Source organism: Chiloscyllium punctatum, chromosome 21 (assembly GCF_047496795.1).
Source record: "Chiloscyllium punctatum isolate Juve2018m chromosome 21, sChiPun1.3, whole genome shotgun sequence".
In the NCBI taxonomy this organism is placed as follows: Eukaryota; Metazoa; Chordata; class Chondrichthyes; order Orectolobiformes; family Hemiscylliidae; genus Chiloscyllium; species Chiloscyllium punctatum.
Genome location: NC_092759.1, coordinates 21,344,914 through 21,370,928, shown reverse-complemented (window position 1 = coordinate 21,370,928; position 26,015 = coordinate 21,344,914). Strand labels below are relative to the sequence as shown.

General features: G+C 46.2%; 1 protein-coding gene across 1 annotated transcript in view; it reads left to right on the top strand.

Moving 5' to 3' along the window:
* dnah2 (dynein, axonemal, heavy chain 2) overlaps nt 1–26,015 on the top strand; it is a 330,858-nt gene that overhangs the window by 93,023 nt on the left and 211,820 nt on the right. The window contains exons 18-26 of the mRNA XM_072591365.1: nt 3,687–3,875; nt 4,970–5,117; nt 8,702–8,894; nt 11,348–11,548; nt 13,687–13,843; nt 13,940–14,114; nt 15,918–16,081; nt 17,372–17,533; nt 22,934–23,037. Coding sequence (XP_072447466.1) covers nt 3,687–3,875; nt 4,970–5,117; nt 8,702–8,894; nt 11,348–11,548; nt 13,687–13,843; nt 13,940–14,114; nt 15,918–16,081; nt 17,372–17,533; nt 22,934–23,037 — 1,493 coding nt within the window. The remainder of the gene's footprint in view (nt 1–3,686; nt 3,876–4,969; nt 5,118–8,701; nt 8,895–11,347; nt 11,549–13,686; nt 13,844–13,939; nt 14,115–15,917; nt 16,082–17,371; nt 17,534–22,933; nt 23,038–26,015) is intronic.

The window sequence follows — 26,015 nt, the reverse complement described above, 5'->3', positions numbered from 1 at the left end:
AGAGGGGTTGAAGAGGATGAGCTAAAGAGACTTTGGATGAGACTTTGTGTGTTCATTTCCATTTCAGTGGAGAGGTTCAGTCAGTTCTCCAAAAGGTGTATTGTGATGACGATTCAGGAAGTGGGATTAATACTTGGATTCTAAAGTCGAGGAACAATCTTTATTTGATTTGTATTTATATGGTTTGATTTGTATTTATTGTCACATGTACCGATGTACAGTGAAAAGATTTGTTTTATGAGCAGTACAGGCAGATCATCTTAGAAACAAGGACGTGCAGTTCAAAGGGTACTTAGGCAGAGCGAGACATACAAGATTACGGCTGCACAAGGGGTGCACAAAGCAAGATCAACATTAGATTTGTAGTCAGGTGGGTCCATTCAGCAGTCTAATAACAGGAGAGGTGAAGCTGTTCTTGAACCTGTTGGTACATATGTCCAAGCTACTGTGACTTCTGCCTGAAAGATGAGGTTGGAAAAGAGTATTACTGGGGTTGGAAGGGTGTTTGATGATGTTGGCAGCCCTTCCGTGGCGACGAGAAGTGTAGATATTGTGTGTGCTAAGAAAGGTTGAATGCAGTGTTACTTTCATTTTCGTCTGTGAGTGGAGGTAGAGTGTCTGAAGCTTTGTTTACATGCATTTAAATGTGATCTTTAAAATCCTTGAGGTGAACAATTCATTGCATTAGTAACAAAGGTAGAATAGGCAAACAAATCTGACATTGCCTAGTGACAGAGCCATCTGTAAGGTCAGGAAGAGTGTGTAAGTTTAAGTCAGAGTAAAAGGATGCTGTTGGTTCAGCAGTCTCCAGAAAGTCAGGGCTAGGGAAAACTGCTGGGAGCTGGGAATGAGGAATAACCAAATGTTTGCTCTCAGAGTGTTTAGGGGTCAGTAAGAAGGAAGCTGCAGAAAACAATTACAACTGATCATGGAACTTTAAAGTGAAGACTGGAAGGCATGTTACTTAGGTTTGAGGAAAAAATGGTTAAAATCTTTATTTCTTTGAAATTGTCTATTTCTAATTTTATAACATTGTCTAATATTTATTTGTAATAATACTGTTTCAAGTAGTTCTTGTATAGTGTAAAATACTTTGTGTTAGAATCATACAGTACACAAGAGGCCCTTTGGCCCAGTGAATGTATACTGCCAAAGCTACGCTAAATTTACACTAGCCCCACTTTCCAGCACTTAGACCACAGCTTTGAATGTTATGACACTTCAAGTGTTCATCCAAGTTCATCTTAAAGGTTGTGAGGTTGGCTGCCTCAACCACCGTCCCAGGCAGTGCATTCCAGATCCCCACCACCCACTGGATGAAAAGGTTTCTTTCTCAAATCCTTAAAGGTGTGACCCCACAGGCCCGCTATTGACCCTCAACTGAGGGGACCAGCTGCTTTCTATCTGCCTGAGGGAGAGGGGATGGCATACTGATATCATCACGATACTGTTAATCCACAGGCCCAGGTTTTGTTTTTGGACTCCCACCATGGCATATGGTGGCATTTGAATTCAGTAACAATCTGGAGTTAAGGCTCTAATTGTCATTATGAAACGGTTTATTGTCAATTGTTGCTAAACACATCTAGTTGACTTATGTCCTACACATAATGTAGGCTGTCCTTACCTGGTCTGGCCTACATGTGACTTCTAAACCTCACCCTTGTGATTGACTCTTAATGGTCCTCTAGGTGATTAAGGATGGGCAACAAATGATGGCCTAGCCCCATATCCCATGGATATGTTAAAAGAAGCCCTGTCTATGCCACTCATAATCTTATGCACATCTGTCAGGTTCTCCTCAACCTTTTATGCCCCAAATCTTTACTCTCTATTGTGTGTGTGTATATAATAAACTTTGACGCGCCTTTGTTAAAACTACAGTGGCAGCTTCTTGGGAATATGTCCACTGACTGACCACCATGGGAAACAAATAGCAAAAACAGAACTGAAGTTCTATATCAAACCAAATTTCATTTTGGGATCAGACTTGTCCATATTACTTTATCTGGCTTGGTATGGCAACTGCTCTGCCCAGGACTGTAAGAAACTATAGAGAGTTGTGAGCATATGGGTGGCACGGTGGCTCAGCAGTTAGCACTACTGCCTCACAGCGCCAGGGTCCTGGGTTCAATTCCAAGTCCAAAGATTTGTGGGTGACACGGTGGCACAGTGGTTAGCACTGCTGCCTCACAGCGCCAGAGACCCGGGTTCAATTCCCGCCTCAGGCGACTCTCTGTGTGGAGTTTGCACGTTCTCCCCGTGTCTGCGTGGGTTTCCTCCGGGTGATCCGGTTTCCTCCCACAATCACAAAGATGTGCAGGTCAGGTGAATTGGTCATGCTCAATTGCCCCTAGTGTTAGGTAAGGGGTAGATGTAGATGTTGGGGTATGGGTGGGTTGCGCTTCGGCGGGGCGGTGTGGACTTGTTGGGCCGAAGGGCCTGTTTCCACACTGTAATGTAATGTAATCTAATCTAATCAAATTTCCATCCATTGGTTCTATCTATACATCTTGCTCCCTTGGAAAGGCAGCCCCCACCCACCCCAGTTATAATCTCTTTCAACCTCTTCCATCGGGCAGAAGATACAAAAGCTTAAACACACCCACCAGCAGGTTCAAGAACACATTGTTCCCTGCTGTTATTAGACTCTGGAATGGACTTTTCAAATTTCAAACTTAATGCTAGTCTTGCTGTTTGTGACCCTTCTTTGCAATTGTAACATTGTTTCCTCACTCTGTTTTATTACCCTAATGCACTTTGTATGTGTAGTGATTGGAACCAGCTGGATTTTGTTGACTATGAGATACTTGATTGGGGTTGTTAACCTGGGACGATCAGGAAGGCCCTGGCTGACCGATATAACCAGGAGATTGAGAATCCCCTCAGCCTAGGGGAGCGACTCTGTGCTGGCTGGGCCGCAGTCAGTGTGCACTGTTAACCAGGAAGGCCCTGGCTGACCGATATAACCAGGAGATTTTGAATCCCCTCAGCCTAGGGGAGCGACTCTGTGCTGGCTGGGCCGCAGTCAGTGTGCACTGTTAACCAGGAAGGCCCTGGCTGACTGATATAACTAGGAGATTTTGAATCCCCTCAGCCTAGGGGAGTGACTCTGTGCTGGCTTACCATAGCCAGTGTACTGTGCACAATTAAATATAGGGTCACTTGGTGACAGGATACCAGTCTCTGTGCAGTTATTTTGGTATGGGATGAGCTGTCTGTACTGCATGCAAAACACAACTTTTCACTGTACCTTGGTAGATGGGGCAATAATAAATCAAACCAGTATGCTGCCCTTTAATGTTAACCTAAGTTATAAAGAAAGGCAGGAGGTCAGTGTGGTCACACCTTGAGGCAGTCCCAGCATCAATATTTCTGGGAGACAAACCACAAAGAATATCAACGATAACAGCATTGGGCTAACGGTACAGTGAGACCATTGTGCCTCAATCATTTTGATGACCTAGAATCACACAGCTCAGAAGGAGTCAATTTAACCCACTGTACCTCTGTTAGCACTTCCAAAAAACTACCTATTATTCCCACTCCCTCCTGCCTGATCTTTCAACCCTGTAATCCTTTTTCCCTTTAAAAGGTGTCCACTCCCAATCAACTTTGCTAATCCAGTGAGTTTGATAATTATTATGATTTTGATATTTAATCTCCTTTTGATTGTGGCTTTGTAGGTGCAGCATTATTGGTTGAATTATGCCAAAAAAGTTGATCGAACAGTGGAAGAAGCCTTCAGACTGAATATTAAACGATCATTGCTGGAGCTGTCCAAGGCCATCAATGGGGATGCCAAATCCACACCCAATGCTCTCTTCAGGGTCATGGTGACTCTTCTGGATGACACTTCAGGTGGCCCACCACAGGTACACCTCTTTCACAACTTGCTGGATTCATTGTAGATTTTTCACACCCGTCTGGTATATGGAAAATTCAGGCTGATCCAGTAAATATAGTCGTAGCATCATAGAGATGTACAGCACGGAACCAGACCCTTCGGTCCGACTCGTCCATCCCGAACAAATAGCCTAAATTAATCTCATCCCATCCCTCCAAACCCTTCCTATTCATATACCCATCCAGATGCCTCTTAAATGTTGTAATTGTACCAGCCTCCACCACATCCTCTGGCAGCTCATTCCATACACGTACCACCCTCTGAGTGAAAAAGTTGCCCCTTAGGTCCCTTTTAAATCTTGCCCCTCTCACCTTAAACCTATGCCCTCTAGTTCTGGACTCCCCCACCCCAGGGAAAAAACCTTGTCTATTTACCCTACTTATGTGATTTTATAAATCTCTATAAGGTCATCTGTCACTCCAGGAAAAACAGCCCCCATCTATTCAGCCTCTCCCTGTAGCTCAAGCCCTCCAATCCTGGCATCGTCCTTGTAAATCTTTTCTGAACCCTTTCAAGTTTCACAATATCCTTCACTTAGGAAGGAGACCAGAACTGCCTGCAATATTCCAAAAGTGGCCTAAACAATGTCCTGTACAGCGCAACATGACCTCCCAACTCCTGTACTCAATACTCTGACAATAAAGGTAAGCTTACTAAACACCTTCTAAACATCTTTATAAATAGTGCAAGACTCATCTGGGTTGTCAGAGAGGGACTGTTTCTTCTTGTGCCTGGTGGGCTGGAAATCTGGAATAGGAGGTTGAAACTTAAGGTTTGAGCCAGACTGTTCAGGAGTGATATCAGGAAGCACTTTCTCACAGAGGGGAGTGGGAATCTGGAGCTTACTCCCCCTCAACAGCTGAGGAACAATTGATAAAGCTAACGGTTTTTGGTTAAGAGAAATAAGAAATCTGGATCAAGGTGGAGTTGAGGTACAGCTGAACCATGATTGAATTGAATATCTGAATGGCCGACTGTTCCTATTTTCATGTTATTGTTCTGTGCCTTAGTTAGTTATCTACTAATTCTCTACTCATCCGCTTTCACCTGCTTTGGTTTCAGGTGGAGTTTTCACCCACTCTCGCCAGGCTTGCAAGCACTGTCAACAGTGTCAGTTTTCAGATTAAGAACACCCTTTCCATCTTCAAACGTATTCCAGAGCTACTGACCAGGAGGAAATCTACTCTGATTCCTGTTTTCCAAAATATTGGTAAGTAATGATTGTGGGAGCTGTGATTTTTGTCTGCATTCAGGTTCTGAAAGGGAAGGTGAGACCTGAGCAACAGGTGAATTACATCACACTGAGTGCAGCACCAGAGTTCACGCTGCAATGTATCACATACCCAGAAGGCAAACGTACTCCTGACTGACCTGGTTCATACTATTGTTAAATAGGCATGTACATTGTTGTGATGTTTCACCCCTGACATTAAAACCTGAAACAGGGTTAATAATGTGCAGGGTACAGCCTCCAAGTGAATGGACAATCAACCCTTTGGTGCTGAGGTGGGGAGAAATGTCTTCAGCCACAGGATAGTGAATGTGTGGAACCCATTACCTCAGAAGACTGTGGAGGCCAAGTCTTTAAGTGTCTGCAAGACAGAGAGAAATAGTTTCTTGATTAGTAAGGGGATCAAGAGTTATAGGGAGAAGGCAAGAGAATGGGGGCTGAGAAATGTATCAGCCTTGATCAAATGGCAGGGCAGACTTGATGGGCTGAATGGCCTCATTCTGCTGCTGTATCTTATGGTCTTATGGATAAAGCAAGGAGTAACTGGGTACCAGTTAATCGATGTACCTATGAAAATGGCATGATAACCATTTTTACCCATGTTGTGTGTACTCATGACTGCCAATTTATAAGTGATTCTGTGCTTAAGATGACAATAAAGTTGATGAGTAACATCCCCCAGAGTACAGCTGGGAAATGATGAGAAAATTTATTTAGAAACTGTTTCTGTGTGAGGTGTGTTAACAAGCCAAAGTTAACCTCACCAGATTAACTACTTTGTTAGTAAGGCACACACAGATCCATAATGATTGAAGTTGTCCAGAAATGGGCTGCAAAGGAATTTCACCCAGCAGGTGGGAAACAAAACGGGAAAGCTTGCTCATTATTCATCTCAAATCCATTCCACAGTGATTCCCTTAACTGGCATTGTTGCAATTTAAAAAATAATTCTCAGCATTGTGTTCCAATCTCTCCATACTCTTACACTTTCCCAATCTCAGTAAATTCCTTCAACTCCACATCCTTCCAAGACCTCTTCGTTCTTCCAATTCCGTACCTTACACATTCCTGATTTTAATAGCACCACCACTGGAGTCTGTGCCTTCAGCTGTCTCATCCTTAAACTCTGGAATTCCCATCCTAAATCCTCTCCACTCCTTTAAATGCTCCTTAAAATCTTATAGCTTTTAGAAAGTCGGAGAGTCAAACTGCAAGGAAACAGACCCTTCAGTCGAACCAGTTCATACCAAACCTAATCCCAAACTAATCTAGTCCCACCTGCCTGCTCCTGGCCCACATCCCTCCAAACCTTTCCTATTCATGTATCTATCCAAATGTCTTTTCAACATTGTAAATATACCCACATCTACCATTTGATTGTGGGTAAGGTGTTGGAAATGGTTATAAGAGACTTATAATCATCTGGAAAGGAATAATTTGATTACGGAAAGACAGCATGGTTTTGTGAAGGGTAGGTCGTGCCTCACTAACCTTATTGAGATATTCGAGAAGGTGACAGAGCAGGTGGATGAGGGTAAAGCGGTTGATGTGGTCTTCAGTAAGTCGTTTGATAAGGTTTCACACAGTAGACTATTGCACAAAATACAGAGATTCAGGATTGAAGGTGATTTAGCGGTTTGATCAGAAATTAGCTCGCTGAAAGAAGAGAGAGGGTGGTGGTTGATGGGAAATGTTCATCATGGAGCTCAGTTACCAGTGGTGTGCCACAACAGTCTGTTTTGGGACCACTGCTGTTTGTCATTTTTATAAATGATCTGGATTTCAACATAGAAGGATGAGTTAGTAAATTTGCAGATGACACTAAGGTAGGCAGAGTTGTTGACAGTGCCGAAGGATGTTGTGGGTTACAGAAGGACATAGATAAGATGCACAGCTGGGCTGAGAAGTGGCAAATTAAGTTTAATGTGGAAAAGTGTGATGTAGTTCACTTCAGAAGAAGTAACAGGAATGCATAGTACTGGGCTAATGGTAAAATTCTTGGCAGTGTAGATGAACAGAGTTATCTCGGTGTCCTGGTGCATAAATCCCTGAACGTTGCCATCCAGGTTGATAAGGTTGGTAAGAAGGCATGTGGTGTGTTGGTGTTTATTGGTCGGGGGACTGAGTTTCAGAGCCACGAGGTCATGCTTCAGCTGTACAAGACACTAGTAAGGTCGCACCTGGAGTATTGCGTTCAGTTCTGGTCATTGCATTATAGAAAGCATGTGGAAGCTTTGGAAAGGGTTCAGAAGAGATTAACCAGGATGTTGCCTGGTCTGGAGGGAAGGTTTTACAAGGAAAGGCTGAGGGAACTGGGGCTGTTTCGTTAGAGAGAAGAATGTTGAGAGGTGACTTAATTGAGACATATCAGATAATCAGAGGGTTAGATAGGGTGGACAGGGAGTGCCTTTTTCCTCAGATGGTGATGGCTAGCACGAGGGAACATAACTTTAAATTGAGGGGTGATAGATGTCAGATAAATGTCAGAGGTAGTTTCTTTACTCAGAGAGTAGTGGAGGCATGGAACAGTGTGCCTGCAACAGTAGTAGACTCTCCGACGTTAAGGGCATTTAAATGGTCATTGGACATACATATGGATAATGATGTAATGGTGTAGGTTAGATGGGCATCAGATTATTTTCACAGGTCAGCGCAACATTGAGGGCTGAAGGGCCTCTACTGCGCTGTAACATTCTATGTTCCTCAGGAAGTTCATTCCACACGTGAACCACCTATTGTGTAAAATATTTGCCTCTTTTTAATCTCTCTCCTCTCACCTTAAAAATGTGGCTCCGGTCTTGAAATTTCCCATCCTGGGGAAAAGCCAACTACCACAACTCTATCTATACCTCTCATTATTCTGTAAACTTAGTGTCATAGAGTCATCGAGATGTACAGCACAGAAACAGACCCTTCGACCCAACTCATCCATGCTGACCAGTTATCCCAACCCAATCTAGTCCCACCTGACAGCATCTGGCCCATATCCCTCCAAACCCTTCCTATTCACATAGCCATCCAGATGCCTTTTAAATGTTGCAATTGTACCAGCTTCCACCACATCCTCTGGAAGCTCATTCCATACAAGTACCACCCTCTGGGTGAAAACGTTGCCCCTTTGGTCTCTTTTATATCTTTCCCCTCTCACCCTAAACCTATGCCCTCTAGTTCTGGACTTCCCCACCCCAGGGAAAAGACTTTTGTCTATTTATTCTATCCATTTACATCATGATTTTATAAACCTCTGTAAGCTCACCCCTCAGCCTCCGACGCTCCAGGGAAAACAGCCTCTCCCTCTAGCTCAAATCCTCCAATCCTCGCAACATCCTTGTAAATCTTTTCTGAACCCTTTCAAGTTTCACAACATCTTTCCGATAGGAAGGAGACCAGAATTGCATGCAATATTCCAAAAGTGGCCTAACCAATGTCCTCTACCAACCTCAACATCACTTCATGTAGCTCAGCGTCAAATGTTGCATTGCTGTAGAATTATATAAATTATATAAATATAAAAAGAAGTTATATAAATGTAAGTTCTATTACAATACAATTACTTCTTATAGAGAATGATGATGAAATTAGGAAGATCCAAGGTATGATCAATTCGGGCATGGCGACCAATGCTACAAATCTTCAGAACTATCTGAAAACCTGGGACACCTATCGTGAGATCTGGGAGATCAACAAAGATTCCTTCATCCGCCGTTACAAGCGCCTCAATCCAGCGGTGTCATCCTTTGATGCAGATATTGCCCGGTGAGAGACTTTGACTAAGACTTTAACTTGTTCAAAATCCACCTCTTGTACAGAGTTCATATTGGGCCTCTAACCATTTCTATCACCCCACATTGATGCGAGTGCCTTCTGCATCTTCCTTAGGTTTCATTCTTGTACTCCAGTTCTTTTTGGCTGTTGGCCATATTTGCCTTTTACATACTGGTATTGATCCCAGCTGATGGTAATACAGGACAAGTCCAGTCCCTGAGTGAAACCTGCCTTGATGGACCATAACTTTTAGTGGTCAGCCACTGAACATGTTCACAAGTGGCTGTCAGTGTACTTGTAACGAAAGAGTTTAAGTTTATTACACAAAAGAGAAGAAAAAGGATGTAGGTTTATGGTGAGTGGGTGAACATTTAAAGGAGATGTGCCAGGCAAGTTATTCATGCAGTGGGTGGTTGGTACCTGAAACATGTTGCCAGGGGAAGTGGTAGAAGCAAATACTACAGGGATATTTAAGAGGCATTTAGACAGACCCTTGAATAGGCAGGGAATAGAGGGATACGGCAAATGTGCAGAAGATGGGGTTAGATTAGAAATACATCATGATCGGCACAGATATAGTAGGCCAAAGGTCTTGTTCCTGTGCTCTGCTGTTCTATGTTCTAGATATTGTAAGGTCATCATAGCCCCAGAGGACCACTCTCTCATTAGAGAGAGATGTTTGATACTGGGATTGACCTAATGGTCAGCATGTCACAGGCCAAGGGAGAGATTGAGAAGAAGAGATCTTCACGGTAACATCAGTTGGTGTAGGAATTGAACCCACACTGTTAGCATCACAAACTAGCTGGCCAACCAAATGAGCTAACCAACCCTCATTCAAAGTAAGGATTACAGGTTCTGTGTTATCACTGCAGGAATGAATTATAAAACATTTTTAGCGAATTATTCAAATGTGGTCTTCAAATATTTGTCTGTTGAGATAGCTGGCATAACGGGCAGCAGTGAAACTCAGTAGTTAGCACTGCTGCCTCACAGTGCCAGGAACCCGGGTTCGATTCCAGCCTAGGACATCTGTCTGTGTGGAATTTACACATTCTGTCAGTGTGGGGTTTTTCCGGGTGCTCTGGTTTCCTCCCATACTCCAGAACTGTGCTGGTTAGGTGGATGGGCCATGCTAAATTGCCTATAGTGTCTGTGGCTGTGCTGGCTATGTGGGTTAGCTTTGGGAAATGCAAGGTTACAGGGATAGGATGGGGGTGTGGGTCTGGGTGAGATGCTCTTTGGAGGGGCGATGTGGACTTGATGGACCAAATGGCCTGCTTCCACACTGACAGGATTCTGTGATGATTCAGGATTCTATTGAATGATGATCTTAGTAATAGTTATGTAATTGAAAATGGCTTTGGAAAGCCAGAGAGCGTGCCTCACTGGGAATGCGTGCTGGAAATCAAGCCCCTCTATTCCCGGAGTCATCACAAACATTAAAGATTTTAAAAAGTATGTATAACTCCCCAATTTCCTACTTTCTTAGCTCCAGGTTGGCACAAAGTATGGACCATGTTTTTGTTCTTAACAAGAATCACCACTTATTACAAATAAACAGACTATAGCTACAGGTGAACTGGATGATCCATTGGCATATGAACCTGCTAATTAAAACACTAAAACATTAAAACACGTGCGCATGCACACACACACACAAAAGAAATGGGTGTTATGGATGTAGGGAAAATTGGGAATGCAGTTTAGTGATCTTTTGCACAAGATCTGCAGAAATGGTTCATGTGCTGTTCAGAATGCTGCTTCTCAGTTTTCCTTTTCCAGGCGCTTTGACTGGTTTGTGAGAGGTACAGGACAGTCCTAGTTTACACTTATGAAAGGTCTTTGACTTGTCACAGCTTACAGCAACTATTGGAGGAAGAATAAACCAGTTTTCTTCAGGCTTACTGTGGCTTTTACTGCAGAGAACAAAGACATCTCCTGAGACATCTGGAGGTGACTATGTTTCTCGTTCACAGAACCAAGCTGTTCAGCAACCTGAGAATCAATCATGTATTTGATGGCAAGATGAAGGCCTGTTTCATCATTGACAACTGGTTACTAATCCACAGACCAATCAGCTGCTTGGTGCTAACCAAATCTCCAACTGTGCACAACCAGTTCATTTACAACTACACTTCAACCACAGCTGGGACCCAGAAGCTGTGCAAACTGTGCTCACAAAGAGTATCAGGATGCTTGCTTTAAAAATATGCAGCAGTACCTCCAGCCAGCAATGCTTAGTTATAAAACCGATCTTTATTCGTTTCAATCCATGGTTTAAAATACAGAAAAGTAAAACATGTGGTTTTTGCAATGAAACTTAACCATAAATGAAGGCTTTAGAAATGACAGAATCATGTGCTTTAGCTCTGCCATTAGCATTGCTGTTGATACGTGGGCCTTATTCCTTAACTCACTTGATCTTTCTTTTTCTGTTGTAGCTACACAGAAGTGGCCAACAATGTGCAGAAGGAGGAGACCATTGTGCAGATTCAGTTTGTCCTTCTTGATTGCTCTCCGTTAAAATTCTCCCTCGTTCAGCACTGCAACGAGTGGCAAAACAAATTCACCACACTGCTGAGTGAGATGGCAAGCCAGATGCTGCTGGATTTCTGTCAGTTCCTCGAAGAAAATGGCAACAAGTGGGTTTGCTGGCATACTATTGACTCTCCTCGCCCTGTCTGCACCTGTTTCCAGTTTCCTGCTGATAATCTGGTCATCCTTTCTGTATCATTATTGATTCATCACAAATGGTCAGGGATGTTTCTCCTTTTAAAACATGGCTCACTGCTTTCCTACAGGGCAGGACGTCTACACTTCATGGGAAGGTCCGGAGCAGTGTGCTGAACAAAGAGACCCTGGAGTGAAGGTTCATAGTTCCATGAAAGTGGAGTTGCAGGATAGTGAAGGTGTTTGGTATGCTTGCCTTTATTGGTCAGTGCATTGAGTATAGCAGTTGGGGGGTCATGTTGTGTCTATACAGGCCATTGGTTAGGCCACTTTTGGAATACTGCATTCATATGGTCTCCCTGCAAGAGGAAGGCTGTTATGAAACTTGAAAGGGCTCAGAAAAGATTTGCAAGGATGTTGCCAGGGTTGGAGGATTTGAGCTATATGGAGAGTTTGAACAGGTTAGGGCTGTTTTCCTTGGAGCATCGGAGGCTGAGGGGTGACTTTATAGAGGTTTATAAAATCATGAGGGGCATGGATAGGATAAATAGACAAGGTTGAAGAATATGGTGTTGGAAAAGCACAGTCAGTCAGGCAGCATCTGAGCAGCAGGACAATCGACATTTCGAGCATAATCTTTTCATCAGGAGTGTTAATTCTCTTTATCCTCAGATGCTGTCTGACTGGCTATGCTTTTCCAGCACCACCCTCTTTGACTCTGACCTCAGCATCTGCGGTTCTCACTTTGTCCCAATAAACAGACCTGGGGTGGGGGAGTTCAAAACTAGAGGGCATAGGTTTAAGGTGAGATGGGAAAGATTGAGAAAGGACCCAAGGGACAACTTTTTCACGCAAAGAGTGGTGTTGGTATGGAATAAGCTGCCAGAGGAAGTGGTGGAGGCTAGTACAATTACAACGTTGAAAAGGCATCTGGATGGGTAAATGAATAGGAAAGGTTTAGAGGGCCAAGTGCTGGCAAATGGGACTAGATTAATATAGGATATCTGGTTGGCATTGATGAGTTGGACCAAAGGGTTTGTTGCCATGCTGTATAGCTTTATGCTCTATGATGGCACTCACTTTTTCCAAAAGAGAAATTATTTTGATACCTACTTTAAATTAAAGTGCGCCAAATGCTTTGTAGACATTGAATGAACCTGAGCAACTGTAAATGGCAGGATACTACATCCAGAGGTCATTGTTATCATTGAAAGTGTCAACTGCATTGTCACCTAGCTCTGTGCCAAGCACAAAGGAAATTCTTTTGAGGAACCCTATGCAAGACCTTGGCAAATATTTCATGATTGGCGAGGATCTGCCATTGCGCAGGAACCGTATATTTAAAATACTGAGTCAGTCGCATCGCTGTTGATGAGTGGGAATGATCATAGAACCACAGAAGGAATTATAATAATGAAGACCAATCATGTTGGTGCCAGGTGAAAGAGCTTTTCAATCGAAACTTGCCTTTCCAGCTCTTGGTCCAGAACCTACTAGGTTTCAGTAACTTGAGTGCCTACCTCTGCACATTTTAAATGTCACGACATTTCTGACTCTATTGGTCTATTATATATTGAAGTTAAACTTAAGTTCAGCCATCTCTTCTAAAGAAAATAAGTCCAGTCTAGCCAACCTCTCTTCATTATGGGCGGCACGGTGGCACAGTGGTTAGCACTGCTGCCTCATAGCGCCAGAGACCCGGGTTCAATTACCGCCTCAGGCGACTGACTGTGTGGAGTTTGCACGTTCTCCCCGTGTCTGCGTGGGTTTCCTCCGGGTGCTCCGGTTTCCTCCCACACTCCAAAGATGTGCAGGTCAGGTGAATTGGCCATGCTAAATTGCCCGTCGTGTTAGGTTAGGGGTAGATGTAGATGTAGGGGTATGGGTATGGGTGGGTTGCGCTTCGGCGGGGCGGTGTGGACTTGTTGGGCCGAAGGGCCTGTTTCCACACTGTAAGTAATCTAATCAAATCAAATCTAATCTAATCTAATCATTAGTAAAATTCTCCATTCCTGGCAATATCGTCTCCCTTGTGTGTCTACTGTGATCACATCCTGCATTTTACTGTGTCCTAACTTGTCCTGTTCTCTGTCTTGCATGAAACTTTTAGAGTAAGCCATACTCCTCAGAACTTGGAAGAACTGACCAGTGGAATCCAGCACCTGGAGTATCTTCAGAACGAACTCCCAAAGACAGAGGCACGCATCAGCCCCATCCATGAGCAGTTCAACATCCTGGAGAAATACGAGTTCCAAATCGAAGAAGCAGTGAGTGTGGAACCACTGTTGTAAGGCAAGCACTGAGTTGAGCTAGGCCACACTTTGACATTGTTCTGTTTCTCTCTCCCTCCCTCTCTCATGCAGGTCCAGCGGAGGCTGGAGTCAATGAATGGTGAATGGCTCAACTACCAACAGGTGATCAGTGACAGTGAGGCCATGCTGAAGAGGCAAAAGGAGAAGTTCAGAAGTGGCCTCATCCACTCTGCGGAAGAGCTGAAGAAGAAGACTCATAATGCCATTGAAGATTTTAACATGAGAGGTAGGCAGAAGAAGAGAGAGGCGATCCCACACCACCCACCCCAATCCAGCCTTTCCCTACAATATTCATTTAGAGCCCCAGGTAAAGAGAAGACTGCATTTCATGATCAATACACCAGCCAATATTTATTTCTGTCTCTCAACCAATGTCGTAAACAACAGTGACCTGATCATTATTACATGGCGGCTTGTGGGAACGTACTCTGTGTAATGTGTCTCTGGCATTACTACATTGCAGCGGTAACAATATTTCAAAACTACTTACTTGGCTGTTAGCTGCTTTGAGAATTCAGGGAGACCTTGCTCCTTTCTCTGTCTGACACAGCTGCACTGACCCTCCGACAGTGCCCACTCCCTCAGTTCTGACCCTCCAACACTACAGCACTCTCTCAGCACTGACCTTCCGACAGTGCAGTGCTCCCTCAGCTCTGACCCTTTAACACTATGGTACTCCCTTAGCGCTGACCCTCCAAAAGTCTGGTGCTCCCTCAGCACTGACCTTTTGACAGTATTGGGCTCCCTCAGTGCTCACCCTCCGATGGTGCGGCACTCCCTCAACACTGACCCTCTGACAGTGCGGTGCTCCCTCAACACTGACCCTCTGACAGTGCGGTGCTCCCTCAACACTGACCCTCTGACAGTGCAGCAGTCCTGCAGCACTGACCCTCTGTCAGTGCGGCGCTCTCAGTAGTGGATCCTCTGACAGTGTGGCAATTGCTCAGCACTGCAATGGGGATGAAAATAGAAATTGTTGGGTAAACTCTGGTGAAGCATCACCTGTCTTGAACAATCAGTCTGCTTTCTTCTCCCAGATGCTGCCAGACCTGCTGAGTTTCACCAGCCGTTTCTGTTTTGTGTTTCAGATCTGCAGTCCTTTTTATTTTATTTTACTGTAAAGGGAATGTCCATTTGGATAATTTTCTTGAGCTTTTGCACAGATGCTTGGACATGTTCCTTGTAATGCCTGTGTGAACGTTAGTCTTTCAGCCGTATCTGATACATGATTTAAGGTTAAAAATCACACAACACCAGGTTATAGTCCAACTGGTTTAATTGGAAGCACTAGCTTTTGGAGCGCTGCTCCTTCATCAGCTGGTTGTGGTTTTTAACTTTGTACACCCCAGTCCAATACCGGCATCTCCAAATTATGATTTATATTAGTCTTGATGTGAGAATCACTTGATTGTCATTGGTGGTTGGCTTCCAATGAACTTATCTTATTTGAACTATTTGAACAGTTTAGTTCTTGCCTTTTACGGGGCATATGGGAGTACACCTAAATCATATGGATGCACATTAACAGAAGAGCACCAGAAAGTGTTAACTGGCATGTTTCAGGAAGTGTTTACTTCATTCTTTGGCTTATGAATGCTTCACTGGGAGGCACGAAACAGAATAGATTTGATTCACAAGTTCTGGGACGGAGTTCAGAGTCCATCTGGTGTTTTTCTCCTCACTGATGTAGCTAAATGAACAATGTGGACCTAAGGGGCAATGTTTTCACGCAGAGGGTGGTACGTGTATGGAATGAGCTGTCAGAGGAAGTGGTGGAGGCTGGTACAATTACAACATTTAAGAGGCATTTGGATGGGTATATGAATAGGAAGGGTTTGGAGGGTGCTGACAGGTGGGACTAGATTGGGTTGGGATATCTGGTCAGCCTCTTCCGAAGGGTCTGTTTCCATGCTGTACATCTCTATGACTCTATGCTGGTCGTCCAGGAATGATTCCTTCCACCATCACCCTGCTCATGTTGCCCCTGACCTCCCACAGCTTGAAACATCAGCCATTTTTCTCTTTTCAGGGCCCTTCAACAGTTCAATAAACACGGATAGTGCCCTGAGCATGATCAGCGAACTACGAAATAACCTCAACCTCCTCAAGCAAGAGGAAGAAACCATTCGCAATGGCCTCAATGTCTTCAAGATTGATCAACCCTTGTCCAAAGAGCTGCAAAACCTGGAGAAGGTAAGGGAGTGAAATGCAGCACAGCCAATTGGGCCTACACTGGCTGCTTGAAAGGTGTTTCCCAAATATTCCATCCCACCCTCCCCCCGGCCTACATATTTACCGTTATTGTATTAATCCAGTTCCCTTTGAAATTACTTTCTCAAAATATTTGCTCAGAGGATATGAGTGTTGCTCGACAGACTAGCATCCCATTGCCCATCCCTAACTGCCCCAGAGTGGGGTTAGGAGTCAATCCGAATGGGCAAAGCGTCAAATATAGGCTGTATCGGGTAAAGGTTGGCAGATTTGCTCCTGCCAGTGAAGTGGAAAGGATTGAATAAGAACAGAAATTGCTGGAAATGCTCAGCAGGTCTGGCAGATTACGTGGAAAGAAATCAGAGTGAATGTTTTGGGTTCATTGACCCTTCCTCAGAAATGAAGGCATAAACACCACCTTTTTCCCAGATACCATCAGTTCTAAGGAAGGGTTACCGGACCTGAAACATTACCTCTAATTTCTCTCCACACGTGCTGCCAGACCTGCTGAGCTTTTCCAGCATTTTCTGTTTTTGTTTCTGATTTCCAGCATCTGCAGTTCTTTTGGTTTTTATTTGGAAAAGGTTGAATCTGTTTCTGTGTTCCAGATCACAGCAACTCACTGTGTCTACATGAAATTCGCATTTGTGGCTTCCTGTTAATTCTTTTTCCCATTGCCTTCAGGCTGTCTCCCTCAATTACTGACCCTCCTGACGCTGATAATTTGATCAATGTGTGATTGACACTTCATAGAGACCATTTGAACCTCCCGGACTCAGTATCAAGTTCAACCACTTGAGCTCTCCCATGTCCTTAAGCCAAGCCCCACACACTAAGCCTTGTTAATCACACTTCACATCAGTTCTGATGAAGAGTCATCTGGATTCAATGTTAGCTTGCTGTCTCTCCACAGATGCTGCCTGGTCTGCTGTGATTTCCAGCATTATTTTGTTTTCAGTCTTGTTACTGTGTGAAACCACATATTACACACAGCCCATTGTTAGCCACTAACTGTGCCCATTAATAGCTGTTCCCAGTTCTATCCAGATTGTTACCTACTCCTTTGTCTGTCCAACTGTTCTTCTCTTTCTCTGGGCTCTGTCCCTACCTATCATTTAATCTTTACCGCCTCACTGCACCCTATCTTCTGTGTATAAACCCCTATTTTCATAGCTACCACCAGTTAACCCGAAACGTTGACTCCATGGATGCTGCTCAACTTTTCCAGCAATTTCTGTTTTTGTTTCTTTTGAGCTTTGGTTTGGTTTATAGGATCTGGATTTCCTGCAGCAAACCTGGGAGGTCACCAAACAATGGGAGGAATCTTGGGCAGAGTGGAAAGGAGGGAAGTTCAGCTCTCTGCAGACACAGATTATGGAGAACACCGCTATGGGATATTTCAGGAAACTGAACAAGCTCAGCCAGATTCTCAAGGTATTTAGCCCTTTGTTTTTCAGCATGACTGGATATATGCATATTGCTGCCAACCCATTTCATGGGTGTGCTTAAAGTTAATGTGGGGAATAAACAGGAGAATGCACTGAAATTCCTTACACCCTCTAACTATGCCTGCCTTTTCCTATTTCAATGAAAAATTGAGATGGTATCTTCTTCCAAGTGTGGTGGTGTGTACCACATGTAAATGGTGCAACTCTATCTTAACCAGAACCATAGCCATTGGTCAGCTCTGTGCCCACCAGTGATCACGCAGGCTTTAGTAACCTGGCACTCGGCCTCGGGGCCAGCCAATCAGAAGTAGTGAGTAGTAAAGCCTTCTCAGAATCCAAAGGTGCTAGTGTCAGGGCATTGCCAAGGCCCTGTGCTGGTGGGCAAGGTAGGTGGCTATTCACAATGGCAGGTTAGCAGGATGTGGGTCACAGCCCTAGATTGAGGAGGTAGAGACCTTGCTAACCCCTCAGTCCGGTGGGTCTATTGTACCAGTTGGGATGGATATCTACTGGGGACAACAACAATCATGGTAATGACGTGAAGTGACCCTTAAGTCTTCATGAATTGATTACTTAATGGCACTAATTGGTGGTGTTGGAGGGATCCAATTTGGCAATCCCTGTCCAGAAGTGGCTGGAAAAGGGTAAGAATCTCCCTGCTGCCAGCCGAGATGGCTACCTGCCCTTCCTGTCACCCCATCCCTGGTATCATAGCCGCTCATTATGCCCACTTTCATATGGATATATTAACTAAACACTCTATTTTCCCCAGTTTGAGTTTCCTGCTTCTCTCGATCACAGTTGAGTCTTGTACTACCCACCTCTACCAAAAGAAAGGAAGCTGTGCCAAGCTTATTTTTGATGTGGTGGTGCCAGTGTTGGAAGGGGGGTGGACAAGGTCAGAAGTCAGATTACATCAGGTTATAGTCCAACAGATTTATTTTAAATCACAAGCTTTCGGAGCGCTGCCCCTTTGTCAGGTGACCTGATGGTGGGGCACTGCTCCAAAAGCGTCTGCTTTCAATAAACCTATTGGACTATAGCCCGGTGTCGTCTGACCTCCACGTTTAGTTTTGGAAGAGGAGGAAGCTGTTACTTTCATTGTAGCACCAAGATTAGTCAATCCTCTCTCCACCAGAGCAAGTCACGGTCTATATTGTCCAAGTTCCACTTCTCTGCAGGTGGTGCTGCATTTGTTGGCTTTGATACTGCAGGAACTCAAGCAGATGGTATCTGGCAAAAACACACCAACAAAACCCAAACAGAATTTTCGTTTGTTGCACTGATTTGGTTAATAAACATTAACAGATGGACAAGAATCCCCTTGTGCTGGGACAACGGAATGGAGAGTGAAACCGATATAAACAAGCATTCCTACAAAATGGGCACCTGTGGATAGATTCAAACATCTTGTGTAGCGAATTATACAAGGAGCACTCTGAAACCACAATGCATGTTAGATGGATGATGCCTGCATAACCAAAGAGCTTCCTTAGAGAGGCAGAGTGGCAGAATGGCCCAGTGGTTAGCACTGCTGGCTCACAGTGCCAGGGACCCGGGTTCGATTCCACCTTCGGCTGACTGTCTGTGCAGAGTTTGCATGTTCCCCTACCCCTACCCCTACCCCTACCCCTGCCCCCGCACCGGTGTCTATGTGAGTTTCCGGTGTCCAGGGATGTGCAGGTTAGGTTGGAATGGCCATGCTAACTTGTCATATAGTGTCCAGGGATGTGCAGGTTAGCGTGGATTGGCCATAGGAAATTGTCCCACAGTGTCCAGGGATGTGTATGTTAGGGTGGATTGGCCAATGAAAATTGTCCCACAGTGCCCAGGGATGTGCAGGTTAAGGTGGATTGGCCCTGGGAAATTGTCCCATAGTTCCCAGGGATGTGTAGATTAGAGTGGATTGGCCATGGGAAATTGTCCCATTGTGTGCAGGGATATGTATGTTAGAGTGGATTGGTTATGACTAATTGTCCCATAGTGTCCAGGGATGTGCAGGTTAGTGTGGATTGGCCATGGGAAATTGTCCCATAGTCCCCCAGGGATGTGTATATTGGAGTGGATTGGTTATGGGAAATTGTCCCATAGTGTCCAGGGATGTGCAGGTTAGGGTGGATTGGCCATGGGAAATTGTTCCATAGTGCCCAGAGGTGTGCAGGTTAGGGTGGATTGGCCATGGGAAATTTTCCCATAGTGTCCAGGGATGTGCAGATTAGGGTGGATTGGCCATGGGAAATTGTCCCATAGTGTCCAGGGATGTGCAGATTAGGGTGGATTGGCCATGGGAAATTGTCCCACAGTTCCCAGGGATGTGTAGGTTAGGGTGGATTGGCCATGGGAAATTGTCCCATAATGTCTAGGGATATGCAGATTAGGGTAGATTGGACATGGGAATTTGTCCCATAGTGTCCAGAGATGTGCAGGTTAGGGTGGATTGGCCATGGGAAATTGTCCTATTGTGTCCAGGGATGTGTAGGTTAGGGTGGATTGGTTATGGGAAATTGTCCCATAGTGTCCAGGGATGTGCAGGTTAGGGTGGATTGGCCATGGGAAATTGTCCCATAGTGCCCATAGATGTGCAGGTTAGGGGAGATTGGCCATGGGAAATTGTCACATAGTGCCCAGGGATGTGCAGGTTAGGGTGGGTTGGCCATGGGAAATTGTCCCATAGTGACCAGGGATATGCAGGTTAGGGTGGATTGGCCATGGGAAATTTTCCCATAGTGTCCAGGGATGTGCAGATTAGGGTGGATTGGCGATGGGAAATTGTCCCATAGTGTCCAGGGATGTGCAGGTTAGGGTGGATTGGCCATGGGAAATTGTCCCATAGTGTCCTGGAACATGCAGGTTAGGGTAGATTGGCCACAGGGAAATTGTCCCATAGTGCCTAGGGATGTGCAGGTTAGGGTGGATTGGTCATGGAAAATTGTCCCATAGTGTCCAGGGATGTGCAGATTAGGGTGGATTGGCCATGGGAAATTGTCCCACAGTTCCCAGGGATGTGTAGGTTAGGGTGGATTGGCCATGGGAAATTGTCCCAATAGTGTCTAGGGATGTGTAGGATAGGGTGGATTGGCCATGGGAAATTGTCCCATAGTTCCCAGGGATGTGCAGGTTAGGATGGATTGGCCATGGGAAATTGTCCCATAGTGTCCAGGGATGTGCAGGTTAGGGTGGATTGGCCATGGGCAATTGTCCCATAGTGTCCAGGGATGTGCAGGTTAGGGTGGATTGGCCATGGGAAATTGTCCCATAGTGTCCAGGGATATGTAGGTTTGGGTGAAATAGCCATTAGAAATTGTCCCATGGTGTCCAGGGATGTGCAGTTTAGGGTGGATTGGCCATTGGAAACATAGAGATATGGAGATAGGGTCGGGGAGTTGGTCTTGGTCTGGGTGGAATGCTCTTAGAAGGGGCAGTGTGGACTTGATAGGCTAAATGGCCTTCTTCCACAGCATAGGAATTCTGTGATTCAGTGTCTGGCTGAGGCCAGGGCCCAGAGGAAGCAGAAACCCAGTGTCCAGGTAAGAATCCTGAGTCTTCCTGTGCAGCACAGGCTGCCATTGCCAGCGTGGAGTGTGATGATCTTGAGAAGTCACCCACTCTGCAAACCCAATCAGGGAGAATGCTTCCAGGATGTTCCCATTTTGGTTGGATGGAGTTAGAGTAGGTTCTGGCCATCTCTGTAAACAGACACAAGGACTGCTGGCTGTGGAGGGGGTTTGTGTGAAAGGCCAGCCTTGGAGATATTGGGGTGGGGGTAGGGGTCAGTCTGGGTTCTGGCCATCTCTGTAAACAGACACAAGGACTGCCAGCTGTGGAGGGGGTTTGAAAAAAAAGCACCTGCCCATCACACTCTCCTGTTTCTGATTAAACTAAATTGAATTTCTACATGTCCAATGTAAACTTTATTTAAAAAGAATCACTGATTTACAATAATTCATTCGCTGCATTTTCATTCTTTCAACTAACTGATCTCTCTGAGACACATTTCATTCAAATTCTTGAATTCTTATGTGAAAGGAAAGTTGCATTTATCATCCTACCTCAAGGATGTTATAACCACTTGTAGCTGTCAATCAAAAGGTGAACAAGAGGCACCTGCTCTGACAACAGTAGGTTGTAAATCATTCATTCAGTACAAACCTTCTGAAACTTTCCACTTTATAGCAACAGGCAATGAAATAGCAGGCCTATAAACTACTATTTGTTTTAAAACTGCATAGAGCAGGGGACATTTAAATGCCCTGACAGTTTCTAGAAGATTTAGCCATAACAGCTTGATAGTTATAATAAGTTTATTCATGTTTTACATACAATCATTCTACTTTTTATATTTCCAAAGGGTATCTGACCTCTCCTAAGGACGCACATGAAGCTAAACAAAAACGCATACTGCCTCTCCAAACAATTCAGCTAGAGCGTTTTCTGTAAAGTGTAAAGCCCATACAACATGTTTCGGATATCCCGTTAGTGACAATGGATCTGTTTCAAATCTGCTACACTATAACATCTTTTTAAAATCTAATTACAAGTACCCTCAGTTTTTCTCCCCACTGTTTCTAATCCCCCACTGTCCCTCTCCCCACGTGATGAAAATATCAGGTGAACAGGTAAGGAAGCAGAACTTCAAGACATGGGACTCTGGCTCTGTTTTGGCTGTGTTCAAGATCCTATTGGTCTTTGCAAAAATTCAGTGTAATGTTGATGACCAAGGAGACATAAGGCTGACATACTGTGTAGCCATGGGTAGTTCAGTATTAACATCGAGTTCACACAAGGTATTACAAAGTTGTTGTAACTCCTTTCATTGTCAGCATCACTGGTGCTCTCTCTTGTAACAAGATTCCTTTCTGTTCTCTCCAATACACACACACACACACACACACACACACACACACACACACACCTGCACACAGACAAGCACCTACACACACCATTATGCACACACACACACACATGCAGATGTGCACAATGAACATGTGCACACACGCACACAGACAACAGACAAACACACATGCACACACACAGGCATGCGTACACAGGTACGCATGCACACAGACACACGTGTGCATGTACGCGTGCACACACGTACACTCTCACTCACTCACATGCAGTGACAGAAGTCTCCCTACTACCTCCGATATTGAAAGCTCTCAAAGCTGTGAGTCAAGAATGGCAGGTTTCTTAGTCATTGTAGATGCTGAGAAGAGAGTTTCCTATTCCCACTGTGGGATCTTACTGTTGGTTTGATCACTGTTTCAAAACTCAGGATGCCTATAAACAAAGGCAGGCAATGCTAGTTTCTCAGGTATCTGTAATTCGCAGCTGTCACTATTCAGAGCGAAAATAGCTAATCGCATGCTTCTGTTATACTTTGTAGGATAAGAACTGGGACATTGTAACTGCATCAAAGAACAAGGTTCAGCAGTTTAAGAAGACAATGCCACTGATTACAGACTTGAGAAATCCAGCCATGCGCACCAGGTGAGTTTGGAAAGTTATTCCTCCTTTATTGTTAACCCATCATGGTTACTTGAAAGAACACACCTTTCCACTTCAGTTACTAAAACTTCATCTGCAGTTTATTACCTGTTTAAGATCAGGGATAGCTACCATCTAGTGGGGCCTAAGAGCCAGAGGCTGAGAAAAGCAGTAAAAGAGGCTCGGAGGCTATTTGTTTTTAAAGAAGGGGTTTGCTGCAGTGAAACCTTGTGACTCCATCATCATGTTTTTCTGTTCTCCAGTATTTTCTGACAAGTGATTATGCAGGTAATGTACCTGTAACTTCTGAAAGACAGTCTGCATATTAGATTAGATTTGATTCTCTACAGTGTGGGAACAAGCCCTTCAGCCCAACAAGTCCACACCGCCGCTCCAAAGAGTAACCCACCCAAACCCATTCCCCAACCCTATATTTACCCCTGACTAACGCACCTAACACTGCGGGCAATTTAGCATGGCCAATTCACCTAACCTGCACATCTTCGGATTGTGGGAGGAAACCCACACAGACACAGGGAGAATGTGCAAACTCCACACAGACAGGTAGGAATCGAATCCAGGACCCTGGTGCTGTGAGGCAGCAGTACTAACCAGTGAGCCACCGTGCTGCCCATACCTATTAAACAGTTAAAACTGCCCCATAGTCTTTCTTCAGGAATTGTAGATAGAATGTAGCTTATGGATTTTATATTATCTTAATCCATTAAGTCATGCCTTCACTACTGAAAAACCTTGCAATTTTGTGGCATGTTTCACAACAGCCCAAGTGCTTTACAAATAAGTACTTTTAAAACATAGTCATTGTCATAATGTGAGAAGAGTGATTGACAATTTGTACACGGCATTCTCCCAGGAGAAATATGATGATCCATTCAACTACTTTGGAGTTATTTTGGGTGAGATAAAGTATTGGCTCAGGACATCAGGCAGATACTTCCCTGTTTTTCTGTGAGCTCCTGTCAACAATTTCTTTAACATTTACCTGAACAAGCAGATTAGTTTCTTGTCAGAGATGAGACGCGTCCAACTTTGAGGCGCTTCATCAATAACTGCTTGTCTGATAGTGCGGCGCTCCCTCAACACGGACCCTCCGACAGTGCGGCGCTCCCTCAGCACGGACCCTCCGACAGTGCGGCGCTCCCTCAGCACTGACCCTCTGACAGTGCGGCGCTCCCTCAGCATGGACCCTCCAACAGTGCGGCGCTCCCTCAGCACTGACCCTCCGACAGTGCCCACTCCCTCAGCACTGACCCTCCGACAGTGCGGCGCTCCCTCAGCACGGACCCTCCGACAGTGCGGCACTCCCTCAGCACTGACCCTCCGACAGTGCGGCGCTCCCTCAGCACTGACCCTCCGACAGTGCGGCGCTCCCTCAGCACTGACCCTCCGACAGTGCGGCACTCCCTCAGCACTGACCCTCTGACAGTGCGGCGCTCCCTCAGCACTGACCCTCCGACAGTGCGGCACACCCTCAGCACTGACCCTCCGACAGTGCCTACTCCCTCAGCACTGACCCTCCGACAGTGCCCACTCCCTCAGCACTGACCCTCCGACAGTGCGGCGCTCCCTCAGCACTGACCCTCCGACAGTGCGGCGCTCCCTCAGCACTGACCATCTGACAGTGCGGCGCTCCCTCAGCACTGACCCTCCGACAGTGCGGCACTCCCTCAGCACTGACCCTCCGACAGTGCGGCGCTCCCTCAGCACTGACCCTCCGACAGTGCGGCACACCCTCAGCACTGACCCTCCGACAGTGCCCACTCCCTCAGCACTGACCCTCCGACAGTGCGGCGCTCCCTCAGCACTGACCCTCCGACAGTGCGGCGCTCCCTCAGCACTGACCCTCTGACAGTGCGGCGCTCCCTCAGCACTGACTCTCCGACAGTGCGGCACTCCCTCAGCACTGACCCTCCGACAGTGCCCACTCCCTCAGCACTGACCCTCCGACAGTGCGGCGCTCCCCTCAGCACTGACCCTCCGACAGTGCGGCACTCCCTCAGCACTGACCCTCCGACAGTGCCCGCTCCCTCAGCACTGACCCTCCGACAGTGCGGCGCTCCCTCAGCACTGACCCTCCGACAGTGCCCACTCCCTCAGCACGGACCCTCCGACAGTGCCCACTCCCTCAGCACTGACCCTCCGACAGTGCGGCGCTCCCTCAGCACTGACCCTCCGACAGTGCGGCGCTTCCTCAGCACTGACCCTCTGACAGTGCGGCGCTCCCTCAGCACTGACCCTCCGACAGTGCGGCACTCCCTCAGCACTGACCCTCCGACAGTGCCCACTCCCTCAGCACTGACCCTCCGACAGTGCGGCGCTCCCTCAGCACTGACCCTCCGACAGTGCGGCACTCCCTCAGCACTGACCCTCCGACAGTGCGGCACTCCCTCAGCACTGACCCTCCGACAGTGCCCGCTCCCTCAGCACTGACCCTCCGACAGTGCGGCGCTCCCTCAGCACTGACCCTCCGACAGTGCCCACTCCCTCAGCACGGACCCTCCGACAGTGCGGCGCTCCCTCAGCACGGACCCTCCGACAGTGCGGCGCTCCCTCAGCACTGACCCTCCGACAGTGCGGCGCTCCCTCAGCACTGACCCTCCGACAGTGCCCACTCCCTCAGCACTGACCCTCCGACAGTGCGGCGCTCCCTCAGCACTGACCCTCCGACAGTGCGGTGCTCCCTCAGCACGGACCCTCCGACAGTGCCCACTCCCTCAGCACTGACCCTCTGACAGTGCGGTGCTCCCTCAGCACGGACCCTCCGACAGTGCGGCACTCCCTCAGCACTGACCCTCTGACAGTGCGGCGCTCCCTCAGCACGGACCCTCCGACAGTGCGGTGCTCCCTCAGCACGGACCCTCCGACAGTGCCCACTCCCTCAGCACTGACCCTCTGACAGTGCCCACTCCCTCAGCACTGACCCTCTGACAGTGCAGTGCTCCCTCAGCACTGACCCTCTG